A 15,038-nucleotide genomic window follows, 5' to 3' on the forward strand; every position below is an offset into this window, starting at 1 on the left:
CCTGCCCAATACAATCCCAACAGTGAAACGTGGTGGCAGCATCATGCTATGGGGGTGTTTTTCAGCTGCAGGGACAGGATGACTGGTTGCAATTGAAGGAAACATTAATGCGGCCAAGTACAGAGATATCCTGGATGAAAACCTCTTCCAGAGTGCTCTGGACCTCAGACTTGGCGGAAGGTTCACCTTCCAACGAGACAATGACCCTAAGCACACAGCTAAAATAACAAAGGAGTGGCTTCAGAACAACTCTGTGACCATTCTTGACTGGCCCAGAGCCCTGACCTAAACCCAGAGCATCTCTGGAGAGACCTGAAAATGGCTGTCCACCAACATTCACCATCCAACCTGACGGAACTGGAGGGGATCTGCAAGGAAGAATGGCAGAGGATTCCCAAATCCAGGTGTGAAAAACTTGTTGCATCATTCCCAAGAAGACTCATGGCTGTACTAGCTCAAAAGGGTGCTTCTACTCAATACTGAGCAAAGGGTCTGAATACTTATGACCATGTGATATTTCAGTTTTTTCTTTTTGAATAAATTTGTAAAAATTTCTACATTTCTGTTTTTTTTCAGTCAAGATGGGGTGCAGAGTGTACTTTAATGAGAAAAAAAATAACTTTTTAGAATTTACCAAATGGCTGCAATGAAACAAAGAGTGAAAAATTGAAAGGGGTCTGAATACTTTCCGTACCCACTGTATAAGAGAAAAATAGACTTTTAAATGAGGCTTCATATTAAGAATTCTGCATTGTTTTCCCGTTCATATGCATATTTGTCACGGGTGTGTCAGAAGTGACAGACAGTCGCCCTGCAGTGGGTTGCAGGAGATCTCTACGTTTGGCATTTCAGACACCTTCTTAGAGGCTAATAACCACATAAAGGATATATAGATCCATAAATAAATCACAAGGAGTAATCCAAATTGATAAAGTCTATATTCAATACCTCCTTACAGTATAATAAACAATTTAGACAAATTAGTCGTCCGTTATTTCATAGCAATATTTTATTACAGTTTATTCAACACAGTAAAACAGAATAAAGTTAAAAAACAGCCCCTAAAAATTTCCCATAAAACCACAGGGGTGGTGTGGTCCACCAGTTGTCTTAATTGGCAGAGGTAGTGCTTTGTACAATTCGATTCAATATATATCAGTATCAACAGTATACTTATCGCATGACATAAATTAATGCATTCAATTGAATACAGGGAGGTCTATATCAAGTTCCATCCTTTGTGGTCCACTGTATAAGGTGACTTAACACACAGCACCTGGCTGTATATTAAGTCACCCTACACAGTGCAAGCAGAATTAATTGTACAATCTGATGGGCGCACAATGCCGGTATATAATAGCAAGTTTAATTGTGCAGTCCCAAAAGGTATATAATAACCCAATGCAATACAAATTATAAATGAATTAATAGGCTAAATTACCATCAAGAATTGAATTACATGATTACATCAGATACAATTGTTATATTATATTATATATATTATATAGTGTCACCATCGATAACACTTATATATTCCTCCACATAATTAGTTGTATAATAAGTAAAGATACAAACCAGCTGCCATGGCGGTATCCACACACCACCCAAGCACCCCCGGGGTGTACAAAGTACTACGTCTGCCAATTAAGACAACTGGTGGACCACACCACCCCTGTGGTTTTATGGGAATTTTTTAGGGGCTGTTTTTTAACTTTATTCTGTTTTGCTGTGTTGAATAAACTGTAATAAAATATTGCTATGAAATAAAGGACGACTAATATGTCTAAATTGTTTATTATACTGTAAGGAGGTATTGCATATAGACCTTCTTAGAGGCTGTCTCTAGGACCCAGCGGCTACCTTCCTCTGGCTAATTAACACCCTGGCCTGGGTGTATAAATACCTGCTGTTTTCCAGAGGGAGGTGTCGGCAATATTCATTACTCCTTGTGAAGGCTTGAGCAAGAGCAGTACTTCTTCCTCTCTGGTGTTGAGACGTGTGCGCAGTTGTCTGGATTCGTCTAAAGCTAAGCAATTCCCCTTTGTTTGTCCCGCCTTGTTGTCTTTAGTGTCAGTTGGGATCGACTAGTGCTCATCTCCTCCCTTCCCTAGCCTTAGCCAAATGCCAGTGAAACACAGGGTGAGGAATGCATGCGACGATTGGTGAAGAGCCAATATAGGGACGTTAGGGGAGACAGGGTGATATTCTATCAGCCAGGAGGTCTCCACTCCCCCCCTTTCCCTAGAGTCTGGACTTCGTTTCCCTCTTCCCTTCGTGTTGCACTAAGTCTTTCCCACACCTTGTGTGACAATACTGTTAAAGAAAATGTTATAGCCACTGTAGCAACACAACTGGGGAGAGGAAAGGTAAGGAATACGAAACCTATAAAAAATTACATGGTTATAATTCAGCCTTTTGTGCTCTTGCCACAGAAAACGAAATAATTGTTGTTTGGATACTCAAGGATTATTGTTTTTTTCCAAATATCCATAAAGAAAATGCCTTCTATGATGAATATCATCATATTAATGATGATCTATGTATGTGATTATCACAATTTTGACTGCTTTTATATCATTGCAGAGTGTGATTTTGAAGAAAACCATCTCTGTGGCTACGTAAACAGCTGGAACCCAAATGTAAACTGGTTTGTTGGAGGAGGCAACATCAGAAATGCTCAAGCTATTATGCCAAGAGACCACACACTTGGCAGTGACTTTGGTAAGTATAATATCTTACATGCCCTACAAAAATGCCACACTGTATAAATAGTTAAAATAGATAATTTAATATTTAAAAACATATCATAAGACATATATTTACTAGTTCCAGGGAAATGATAAGCACAGAAAAGGGGAGATCAGATTGTATTAATTATATACATGATAAAAAAAAAATCTTAAAATTAAAAAAAAATGACAATACATTCAATTAACTTAATAGGTCATACATATATCTGTTACATGGGAAAACAAATGTGCAAGTGCATAAATTCTTTCATACTGAGTAATACACACTAAAATGTAAGTAAGAATATAACAAACCATACCTATATAGAAAACATTCATGTAAGTAAAAAAGGGCAAATGCTAAAGAACTCCCATATATTGATAAGGTAGCGTTACAAAAGCATGTTAGATCATATCCAATAACAGATATAGGATGGTAGATAGATAATTTACCCAAAAGAATCTCGGGTTACTCATGCCACAATACGTGTTTCGCTCATTGCCTTCCTTAGGGGGATATGTTTTTAAATAACCTATAAAAATTAATGATATATTTTAACTATTTATAAGGTGTGGCATTTTTGTTGGGTATATACTTAATTTCTGTTGCAGATGCTAAGTATTGGATATTGTATAAGTTTGTGTTCTAAGTATAATATCTTGTTGCACAAAGTAAGACGTTGTTCTTGGGGATCATACTGATCATGCTATAAATGGACAATAAATAAATGATATGCTACCTTTCCCAATTTCTCTTTTTTATTTAACAGGACACTATATGTATGTTGACTCCGTTTATGCCAAGCAGTTCCAAGAAGTAGCACAGTTGGTGTCTCCTATGATTGTTACTCCCATATCCGGCTGCCTTTCCTTTTATTACCAGATTCATCGAGAAAGTAGCAACATTTTTATGGTCTATACTAGAGACTTACATGGATCCTATGAGGAAATCTGGAAAATGAATGATGTGAGGCAAGGAGAATGGAACCTGGCTGAGGTTGATTTAAATGCATTATACCCATTGGAGGTAGGTTTATTATAATATATGTGTAGTAGGTCCTTGTTTTATTATTAGGTTATTTTCCTTTTAAGCACATAACCAACTTGACAGTAAATGAAGCTGTGAGCACCACTGTCCAAGGATAAGGTCCTCCATTTAGAAGTTTGAATTCAGTAGCCACAGCAGAAGGACCCAACACATGCTAGTAAATTGATTCCAATGAGCACCATGTAATTTATAGTTTCCCCTTGAGTATAGCTGTAGGAGAATGAAACACATAGTGCTGAATTTCCCAGATTACAGCTATTCAGTGGGGTTTCCAGTAGCAGGACAGCTTGTGATCAGATTAGTGTCTAAACCTTCTGACCATAAGAGATTGTCCAAAGCTGACAACTCTTTATAAGAAAGGATTCCCATGTAATTTGTGTCACACAATTAAAATGTTGTTTCCATATTTCAGATTGTCTTTGAAGTTGCATTCAATGGCATCCAAGCAGGATATGTAGCTGTGGATGATATTTCATTTTCTGCTGAATATTGCAGTGAAGAAAGAGGTATGGGTTACCTATGTCTGTCTACCTATTTACGTCTCAGTTTTTGACTACAGAATGTTACTTTCTGCATTTTTCTCATCTCTAAAATATACCATTAGAAAAGGTGAAGATGATCTACTCCAAATATGACATAAATTAACTGTCTAAATTCCTAACAGGGAGCAGTGGAGACAGAGTTTTCCATATAAGCATGTGCTATAAGTATGCTGAAAAAAGAAAATGGACAGCACCTCCAAAAATCATACATTGATCTATTGCATCTAGGCAAAAATATACATAATTGAACATGAGGTTCTTAGTGTAACATTCTGATCCGGCTGTATGGAGTCCACTGCCACGTCACTTCACGTCAATGTATTGCATGATCTGTCCCCTTTCTTGGACCAGCACTCCTACCATTTGGCACAGGTGGTTTTAATTAGCAGGAGACTGCAAAGAGGGTCTAGCCTATTTTTGCCCTCATTTCAGAGCTTGAGGAAGGTGACTTTGATGGCTCCTTTCATTTGATGTTTGTGCTGTGTGGTGGCCATTCTTGGTGTGGTGCTGTGCGGTCAGAAGTCATGGGGACTCAGTCTTGCAGCATGGGCACTGTGAGACACCAGGCCGCCTGTCAGCTGATGCATTGTCGCTGCGGCGGTGATTAGCGCACGACGATGCTCTTTTAAGGCAACAAAAGTTAGGACCCACTGAGAGGTTTCCTGTGATGTGGCAGTGGGCTTCATACAGTATGATCAGAATGTTAAACTGAGAACCTCATGTTAATTAATATATATTTTTGCCTAGCGGTATTAGATCAGTGTATGATTTTTTGGAGGTGCGGTCCATGCTATTTTTTCAGTGTTTTGCATGTGTTATAAGCATCAAATCAAGGTGTTAATGGTGTAACAATGACAATGACTTATCCACCTCTAAACCTTTTCAAGAAACATACATTAAAAATAATTGACAAAGTTTTTTTCTTTATCAAATTTTCAAGCCTTAGTAACATAATTTGGGAGATTATTACATCCACTATTCCTGTCAACAGACTACCCAGTAATTTAATGCAAATGGGAGTCTGCTATACATAAACCACATTAATCTGAATTGTATATAGAGATATTCTACAGTGGGTATGGAAAGTATTCAGACCCCTTTAAGTTTTTCACTCTTTTTTCATTGCAGCCATTGGTAAATTCTAAAAAGTTAATTTTTTTTCTCATTAATGTACACTCTGCACCCCATCTTGACTGAAAAAAACTGAAATGTTGAAATTTTTGCAAATTTATTAAAAAAGAAAAACTGAAATATCACATGGTCATAAGTATTCAGACCCTTTGCTCAGACACTCATATTTAAGTCACATGCTGTCCATTTCCTTGTGATCCCCCTTGAGATGGTTCTACTCCTTCATTGGAGTCCAGCTGTGTTTAATTAAACTAATAGGAATTGATTTGGAAAGGCACACACCTGTCTATATAAGACCTCACAGGGCATGTCAGACCAAATGAGAATCATGAGCTCAAAGGAACTGCCCAAGGAGCTCAGAGACAGAATTGTGGCAAGGCACAGATCTGGTCAAGGTTACAAAAGAATTTCTGCAGTACTCAAGGTTCCTAAGAGCACAGTGGCCTCCATAATCCTTAAATGGAAGAAGTTTGGGACCACCAGAAGTCTTCCTAGACCTGAACGTCCAGCCAAACTGAGCAATCGTGGGAGAAGAGCCTTGGTGAGAGAGGTAAAGAAAAACCCCAAGATCACTGTGGCTGAGCTCCAGAGATGCAGTAGGGAGATGGGAGAAAGTTCCACAAAGTCAACTATCACTGCAGCCCTCCACCAGTCAGGCCTTTATGGCGGAGTGGCCTGACGGAAGCCTCTCCTCAGTGCAAGACATATGAAAGCCCGCATAGCGTTTGCTCAAAAACACATGAAGGACTCCCAGACTATGAGAAATAAGATTCTATGGTCTGATGAGATGAAGGTAGAACTTTTTGGTGATAATTCTAAGCGGTATGTGTGGAGAAAACCAGGCAAGGCTCTTCACCTGCCCAATACAATCCCAACAGTGAAACATGGTGGTGGCAGCATCATCCTATGGGGGTGTTTTTCAGCTGCAGGGACAGGATGACTGGTTGCAAGTGAAGGAAACATGATATCAGCCAAGTACAGAGATATCCTGGATGGAAACCTCTTGCAGAGTGCTCTGGACCTCAGACTTGGCCGAGGGTTCACCTTCCATCAAGACAATGACCCTAAGCACACAGCTAAAATAACAAAGGAGTGGCTTCAGAACAACTCTGTGACCATTCTTGACTGGCCCAGCCAGAGTCCTGAAAATGGCTGTCCACCATCCAACCTGACGGAACTGGAGAGGATCTGCAAGGAAGAATGGCAGAGGATCCCCAAATCCAGGTGTGAAAAACTTGTTGCATCATTCCCAAGAAGACTCATGGCTGTACTAGCTCAAAAGGGTGCTTCTACTCAATACTGAGCAAAAGGTCTGAATACTTATGACCATGTGATATTTCAGTTTTTCTTTTTTAAAAAATTTCTACATTTCTGTTTTTTTTTCAGTCAAAATGGGGTGCAGAGTGTACATTAATGAGAAAAAAATGAACTTTTTAGAATTTACCAAATGGCTGCAATGAAACAAAGAGTGAAAAATTTAAAGGGGTCTGAATACTTTCCGTACCCAATACACAGTATTAGAGATGAGCAAATAGCCCTGATCGGACAGGAGCCCTGCAAAATGCTTTGTACCTGCTGGCATCCCGGCTCTTCTTACATTAGCATCCTGGTGTGACGCACACAAGACGACACGCGAGGCCGGCTAATTAGAAGAAAAGCTGGGAAAGCCGGCAGGTAGCATGGCTCCCGCATGGATCAGTTTCCTATGAATTGATTCGCTCATCTCTAAACATTGAACTGATATATGGCTTTGGACATAGTCCTGCCAACCAGAATGAATTTGATAATTACATTTACAAAAAATAATTAGTTAATTTATTAATTAGGTGGAAACAAAGTTTATATTACAAAATAAAGTACGACACTTCTTGTGTTTTCTGACCGTAGAGTGCAATGATAACGGCATCCCATGGCAACATGCCTTTCATCACAAATCGCAAGCTAAATCAATGCATGTCTGCAGGCCGGTTAGGAATAGTACTGTGGTGCACGTTCTCAGAGATGCATGCACTGCATGATATATGCCGCCTCAATAACAACGATTATGTAATCAGACCACGAGGGATACTTTATGTAACCATGTACTGTATACAATATCTAGACAGTCTGTTGCATCTTCCAAAAAAACTTTTTCCTCAGGGCTTATTAGGTTTTGGCAGATAATTGTACATTTGGCATGGAAACTAACTGATCTCATTGTTAGGTCATGTGGACAGCCAAGTTCTTTCCATAACAACCTAATACAGCCAAGGAAACAAATCCAATCTATAAGAATAGATATGCCTTCACTGTAAAATGTTAAAAGAATAAAGAACATTTTCCCCTGAAATTATAATAAATCACCACGTACCTGTCATTTCACTCAAAATCAGAGTAGAAGCTTAAATAATAATCATAAATGGGTATTATTGGATAGTGCTTGTAGATATGAGCAGTTTTGTAATTTACTGCTTATTAAAGTTTTAATTCGTTCTTGAGATATTAACACTTTTCTATTTTTTGTTGCCTTGGAGGCCGATTACCGCTGCTAGACATTGTAGTGCTTACAAGCTCTTCCCTAATGATACAGTAAGCGATGTTTTTAAGATGATAAGAATGGCTGGAGTGGACTGTTACCTCATTACCAGCCAACTTCAGCGGAGTGCTTACAAGCTAGACAGCAGTGGTCGGTCTCCTAGGCAACAAACTATAAAGAAAACTGTTAGCATCTCAATTGCAGCCACAAATAATAAGCTGTAAATTGCAAAAGTGATTTAGTATTAAAATACATACCTGATAATATTCATCTATGAAGATGGGAATAACCCTTTAATCTCGCAGCACCTTATCCCAAACAACAAGTTTAAACTTGTTTTGTTCACAGATCAGTCTAATGTGCCCAGAAACTGTCCTGACTATCAGGCTCTCTAACTTGCTATTCACTTTTTAAGGGCTCGTTCACACTGCATATAAAATGGCCAAGTGCTATGTTTTATCGGATAGCACTCGGCCCAATGTTGTACTATGGGTCTGTGATTATTCGATTATCCGATTCGGCATGAGAAAATAATCGCAGCATGCTGCCAGTGCATCCGATAATCGGATCACACTCACCCGTTCAAGTGTATGAGTGAGACTGAAACATCCGATGTACTCGCGCAGAGTCAATGGAGAAATTACTTTCTCCATCTTCTACTCACCTGGGCTGCAATTCACTCTTGCGAGAGAATCGGGGGCAGAGTGCACTGACACTGACAGAGTTTGAGCCAATTTTCATTAGCATAATCGGCCAAATTCGCTCACATGAGAGAAGATATGACAGTGTGAATGAGCCCTAAGAGTGTGGCCTCTTTTCATTAACACTCTACCAGTACTATAGGTGCTGTAACTTCATTGCCCTCTCTTCCCATGAGCCTGCCATTGTTTAGTGGTTTGCCTGCACTGAACTTAAAACCTGCCTCTCTGGTATGTCATTTGACAGACAGTAGAGCAAGATTTGAGATACATCTCATGTCCTGTAATCCATCTCTGTGTCTCTTCTGCTATAGAGATGACTTACTGAAAGCAAATTGTAGAAAAATTCTGCATGAATTAAAGGAAAACAGATAAAAGTAATCTTCCTTTATTTTGTCATGTTTGATATAATGCAGAGGACTTGTCTTTTAGACGTAGCATAAAACATACCATGAGACAAATCACTTAAAGGGTTTGTCCGGTTAATATTGATGTTTTTCAGGGTAATTCATCAATAGCTGATCACTGGGGGCTCAACACATGCTACCCCTACAATCAGCTGTTGTTTGCTCGGAAAGCCACTGTATACAATGTGGTAGACCGCTCACTCAGCTGCACACGGAGGTAGACACGGGTACGCTGTCTCTTTAAAACCTCTGGTTGGTTTATTAAAATACAGCATAAACCAACACTGAGTCCATAAAAGAATACACGGCCCTTTGGGCAAAACAGGAAAAAGAAAGCTAAGTGGTAACACAAAAGCACAGTCTCTGTGATAGCAAGGATCTGCCTGCTCAGAGTTCAGCAACTCCACGTGGTTCAGGCTAGCACCACACATACAGCTCTGGAGTTCCTCCCTCCAGACCTACTGAACAACTAAGGCCTCAGTTGGCCGAGTATTTAAACCCCAGACCACACCCTGGGGTGGAGATATAGTGAATGACCTCCCGCCCGCTCTATGGTTGTTCTCATAAAAACACGCCCTTTTACAAATGGTGGATTAACCCCTCTCAGCAAATAACATGCTGGAGGAAACTTAACGGTTTTAATTCACTGAAGCTAATAGCCTCAGGGAAACATATCTCCCCTCCAGCACTTTACCTGTGACTTTGTCACAGTAAACATATGGAACAATAGCTGCAGCTCTATTCAATGTGTAGTCACCGCTACCAAGTACTGCAGAATTTGTTCTCTTCTTTTGATAGGAGCTGTACTGTAGTACCCAGCAGCTGCCACTACACAATGAATTGAGCTGCACTTTGCAGTTCAATCCACGAGTTTACATCTGCTGCTATTGGAACAAATAACAGCTGATTGCTGGGGGTGTTAAAAACCCATAGATCCGTTATTGATGACCTATCCTAAGGATAAGTTATTAATATTATTTGACAGGATAACCCCTTTAATACTATTTCCTGATGAGATGTACATCCGAGAGCTTATTAATCTAAAGAAAGAAGCTCAAGGAGAGTCTGACAAACATGAACCCTTTAACAGGTATGAAGTGTATAGTCTATAAGTCATGCTAAACCACTTCCAAGCATAATCCTATGCTTGAAAATTGCTAAGTAGCACATATAAAATTCAGGCTGTTATAAACTATCTAGATGGACAGCAATATATTGTATTCAATCCCCTTAACATATGTCTGTCGATAAACCCTTATTGAAGGCAATAACTGCATTAATCACAGTAATAGCCCACAATAACCAGAACTGCATATACTCTTCTTATATTTAATATTCACCTTGCTCTATTTCCGTAACACGATAGATTAATGCAGAATTGCTTAAAAATACATGTGATCGAATAAGAGAGGATTCTAATTAAATTATATAAAATAGTAGATTAGAATTGTATAGTATAATTGAAAAAGCCGTTCAATGTTAAAAATATTAATTCCTGATGTTGTATTGCACTCACTTTCCCTTTGATGTTTATTCTTTGCAAAATCAGAAAGTAACCAGGAACATGTGGAATGACATCAACACCTTTATCTGTCACCGTTTCATTCTTTAAAATAGAACTGTAGTTTCAACAAACTTTGCATAAATCAATAGTACAGGTGAATAACTAAGAAACTCTGTAATATATCTTATCAGTGAAATCTGCTTCCTTCCCCACTTATAAAACCACTTCATCTTCTCCCCCCTGCCTCTTGAAATTGTCTGCCACTCAGAAAAGAACAGCTCAAATCTATCTTGCTCAGACAAGATGGACTGCTTGCTCACTGTGGTGTAATATGACAAAACCCATTATACTGTATGAAGGCGGAGGAACAAGGAGAGAAAACAAGCCGAGGAAGACACAGAAAAATCATGCTGAGCCTTCTAACAAGTATTTTACCTCACCCAGAGCTGGATTCATATCTAGACTGATCGGAGCTGCTGTATGCAGTAGTTTCCTCGATGCTGCTGCTTTTTTCTTGAGTTCTAAGAATGGAATGAAGAGCAGAAATCCATCTCTGAGCGAAGTGCTGTGTATGTGAGAGTATGCTAGTCTCCACCCACAAGCTTAGAATGGATTGCAAATTAGAGATAGAGTCTGCAGAAGGGAAAAAAAATCATGTAAAGGTCAGAAATACTGTTATTTACAAGTAGTTACACAGGGCAATTTATTCTGAAAAAATACTTGAAAGTACGATTACCCTTTAAGAACGGTAGCTGTGTTCTGAATAAAGAATGACACTATATGTGATGTTTTACAACATTCCTTCTGAGATCTAAATTATGTATTTTTATAGGGGCAGTATTCAATGCACAAGAAGCTGGCTGTGACTTTGAGAATGATCTCTGCAGGTTTCATCAAGATGATAAAGACAGTTTTGGTTGGAGCCGGGTAAAAGTGAAGCCCAATATCTATAGAATGGGAGACCATACCACCGGACTGGGTACATTATGAAAAACCCGTTCAGCGAGTAATGTGATCTATTTATTGTGTTTCATTGTGACTAGTTTTTGAACTTGTTTTTTTTTACTTACACAAATGTAGTGAGTTATGTGTCAAGAAAATAGCGTCAAGGTCTATGTAGAGATATGTTTAATACCTTACGACACCATGATGTACAACGTTGTTTATTATGCCAGTGCTATCCACAGTGCGAGTCAAGTCTATGATTGACAGCCTGGCTCCTGCTGTAATGACTGTGATGAGAGATACCTCTCATCACTCTGTTTAATCCCTTAGGTGCCATAACTAATACCAACAGTGGTGCTCAACAAAAGATGGGGGCTTCCTCTGTCGATGGCAAACACATCTGTCATAGGTATCTGCATATCCTGCCATTACATGCTTTGGAATACTAAGTATAAAGTATTATAGAAGTGTAAAGCTATTGCAAGCTTAAATTTCCCAGTCAATCCCAAAAATGAACCCTGAATATTTAAGAAAGTAAAAGTGAGTTTTTTTCTTTCTTAGGAGAATATCTATGTGTGAATTATTGGGAAACTATTAGTGTGCAGAATTGTTATGCAACTAAATCTCAATTATTTATTTTCATCTGTAATTGATGAATAATAACCAAACAACTCACAACTCATGTACAAAAATACATTTCTGACATTTGTAAAAATATCAGTTACGAATATAGCCACCATTCTTCTTAATAGCAGTCAAAAGACTTCCATCTATGGAGTAGACCAATTTCTTAATCTGTTGACGATCAACTTTTTGGACAGCACCAACCTAGACTTCCCAGACGCTGTTTAGAGAGGTGTACTGTTTTCCTTTAGTGTAAATCTCCCATTTTAGAAGGGCACACAAGTATTCAATAGAGTTTAGGACAGGTGAGGAAGGGGGCTATGCCATTATTCTTTCATCTGTAAGGCCTTTACTGGTAGCCAAGCAGTGGAGACTTCAATGCATTTGATGGATCATTGTCCTACCTAATAAACAAGATTTTCTTGAAAGATGCAGAATTTTTCCTGTACCTTCTTGAAGAAAGTGTCTTCTAAAAACTGGCAGAAGGTTTAGGAGTTGATTTTGAGTCCATCTTCAACCCTAAAAGGTTCAAGTAGCTTATTTTTAATAATACCAGCCCCTAGCTGTACCCCATCTCCACCTTACTGACATCTGAGTCGAAGTGGAGGTATGTGACTGTTACTGATGCAGCCACAGGCCCATCCATATGGTTCATCAAGAGTCACTCTCATCTCATCAGTCCATAAAACCTTTGAAAAATCTTTCTACAGATAGTTCTCGGCCTTTTAAATTATGTGTCTTATTTGGTGGTGGTCAGATTTCAGCCTCCCTTACCTTGGCCATGTCTCTGAGCATTGAACACCTTGTACTGCTGGGCTCTCCAGGGAGGTTGCTGTCCTGGAATATGACAGCACTGAAGGATAATGGGTTCCTGGTCTCTTCACGTTTGAATCTTCTCAAATCTTTGGCCGTTAAGTCTTTATGTTATGGCCGTTATGTCTTTTTTTTTCCAACACTTTTTTTTACTATTTGCAACAAAACATTTGATGGTTCTGGTTTTCAGAGTCAGTTAAATCTCTTTTTTGGGCCATTTTGTCTGAAGAAAACAAGCTGCCTAATATTTCTGCACACCTTGATAAAGGGTGTTGTATCCTTAGGCCAAATCCTCCCTCATTACATAAATACACATCACCTGATCTTCTTCATCTAATAAGCATTCAAGTTTATGCAGCTTGGAGTTGGAATATATGCATAAAAAATGATGATGTGGACAAAATACTTACTAGCCTAATAATTGTGCACACAGTGTATGTGTATATATGTATATATATATGCACTATAAAGATGACCAATGGTAAAGAAAAGCTAATCTTTAAACACTCAGTCTCACATGTGTGGTTATCGATAGTGGTCTCTGTGCTCCAAAGCTGAAATAAATAACATTTTTGGCATAGTTTGCAATCGGCATGCATCCACATAAAATATTAAATGGATACTGGAAACTCATCTGCAGATCATGAGCAATAGATCTTATTTCGTAGTTTATTTGTAATCATTATATTTTTGGAACGCGCAAGTGACTTATATTACTATAAATGTGCTATTTATGGTAACCTGAGAAGTCAAAGAGGTCCTGTCACCAAGTCAAAAATGGACAGTTTTTGCTCTTATTTTCCTCCTACTGCTCTCTGCTCCTTTGAGTATTCAGTTGTTTTTTCTTTTTTCTAAATCTGCCATACAGTTGTACATTTAAGAACCATTTTACCATATATGGTGCTAATATATATGGTCTTTACCAAGGGGACGTTTCAGAATAAGCTAAAGACACACTAACAAAGAATCTTATAAGCAATACCCCCTTGGTAAGCACCATAAAAATTAGCATATCTCTGGAACCGTATGATGGATTTAAAAAACGAAACAAAAATTGTCATAATCATGAAAGCAGCCGGAATAAAATAGGAGGAACAGTGCCAGTTCGGTAGATATGTACAGTGCTCGTCAAAAGTTTAGATTTAGACTGAAGGCAGCAAAACAAAAAGAGAAACACATATGGAAACAAGGAGTAAAGAAACACGAATGAAACAGATCAGAATGTGTATTAAACCTTAGATTCCCTTTTATTGTATTGACATCTTTACACATCTTTGAGATTCTCTCAAGCAGCTACATCAAGTAGTCACCTGGAATGCCTGCCATTTAAGAGGTATGTCTTGTCAAGAGTTCATTCATAGAATCACCAGCCTTCAGAAAGTATTTGTGACCATCAAGTGTGTTTTGCAGAGGCAGTGTTGGTACACAGTTCCATACAGTGCTGAGCCCTATTCCACAACTGTTCTTAGCCAGAATATTGCAAGAAGCACTGAAATAAGTAAAGAGATATGACAGTCCATCATTACTTTAAGACCGAGGTCAGTCAATCTGGAAAATTGCTAGAACCTTGAAGGTATCCTTAAGAGCATTCATGAAAACCATCAATTGCTATGATGAAACTGGTTCTCATAAGGACCACTCCAGTAGAGGAAGATCAAGAATTATTTATGCTGCAGAGGATAAGTTCATCAAAGTTGCCAGCTTCAGAAACTGCGAATTGACAGCACCTCAGATAATGGCCCTCATACATGATGCACAGGCATCAAGTAGCAGACACATATCAACATCAACTATCCAAAGGAGACTGCCAGAAGCAGGCCTTAATGGTCAAATAGCTGAAAAGAAGACACTACTCAGGACTGTTAACAAGAAGAGGAGACTTGTTTGGGCCAAGTAAAACACTGACTGGACATTAGATCAGGGAAAATCTTTAATGTGGTCTAATGAGATAAAATGTAAGATTTTTGGTATCCACCGCCATGTCTTTGTGAGATGCAGTAAAGGTGAGCGGATGGTTTCTATATGTGTGCTTCTCACCATCATGCATTGATGAAGAGTTGGGATAGTGTATGGGTGCTTTGC

At 38.8% G+C, this 15,038-nt stretch overlaps 1 protein-coding gene across 1 annotated transcript in view; it reads left to right on the top strand.

The window, feature by feature from the left end:
* MAMDC2 (MAM domain containing 2) overlaps window positions 1-15,038 on the top strand; it is a 151,000-nt gene that overhangs the window by 105,879 nt on the left and 30,083 nt on the right. The window contains exons 5-8 of the mRNA XM_073670206.1: window positions 2,584-2,721; window positions 3,500-3,756; window positions 4,190-4,283; window positions 11,407-11,553. Coding sequence (XP_073526307.1) covers window positions 2,584-2,721; window positions 3,500-3,756; window positions 4,190-4,283; window positions 11,407-11,553 — 636 coding nt within the window. The remainder of the gene's footprint in view (window positions 1-2,583; window positions 2,722-3,499; window positions 3,757-4,189; window positions 4,284-11,406; window positions 11,554-15,038) is intronic.

Source organism: Phyllobates terribilis, unplaced genomic scaffold (assembly GCF_046119375.1).
Source record: "Phyllobates terribilis strain yellow unplaced genomic scaffold, ASM4611937v1 Scaffold_1__5_contigs__length_1240528914, whole genome shotgun sequence".
Classification (NCBI taxonomy): Eukaryota; Metazoa; Chordata; class Amphibia; order Anura; family Dendrobatidae; genus Phyllobates; species Phyllobates terribilis.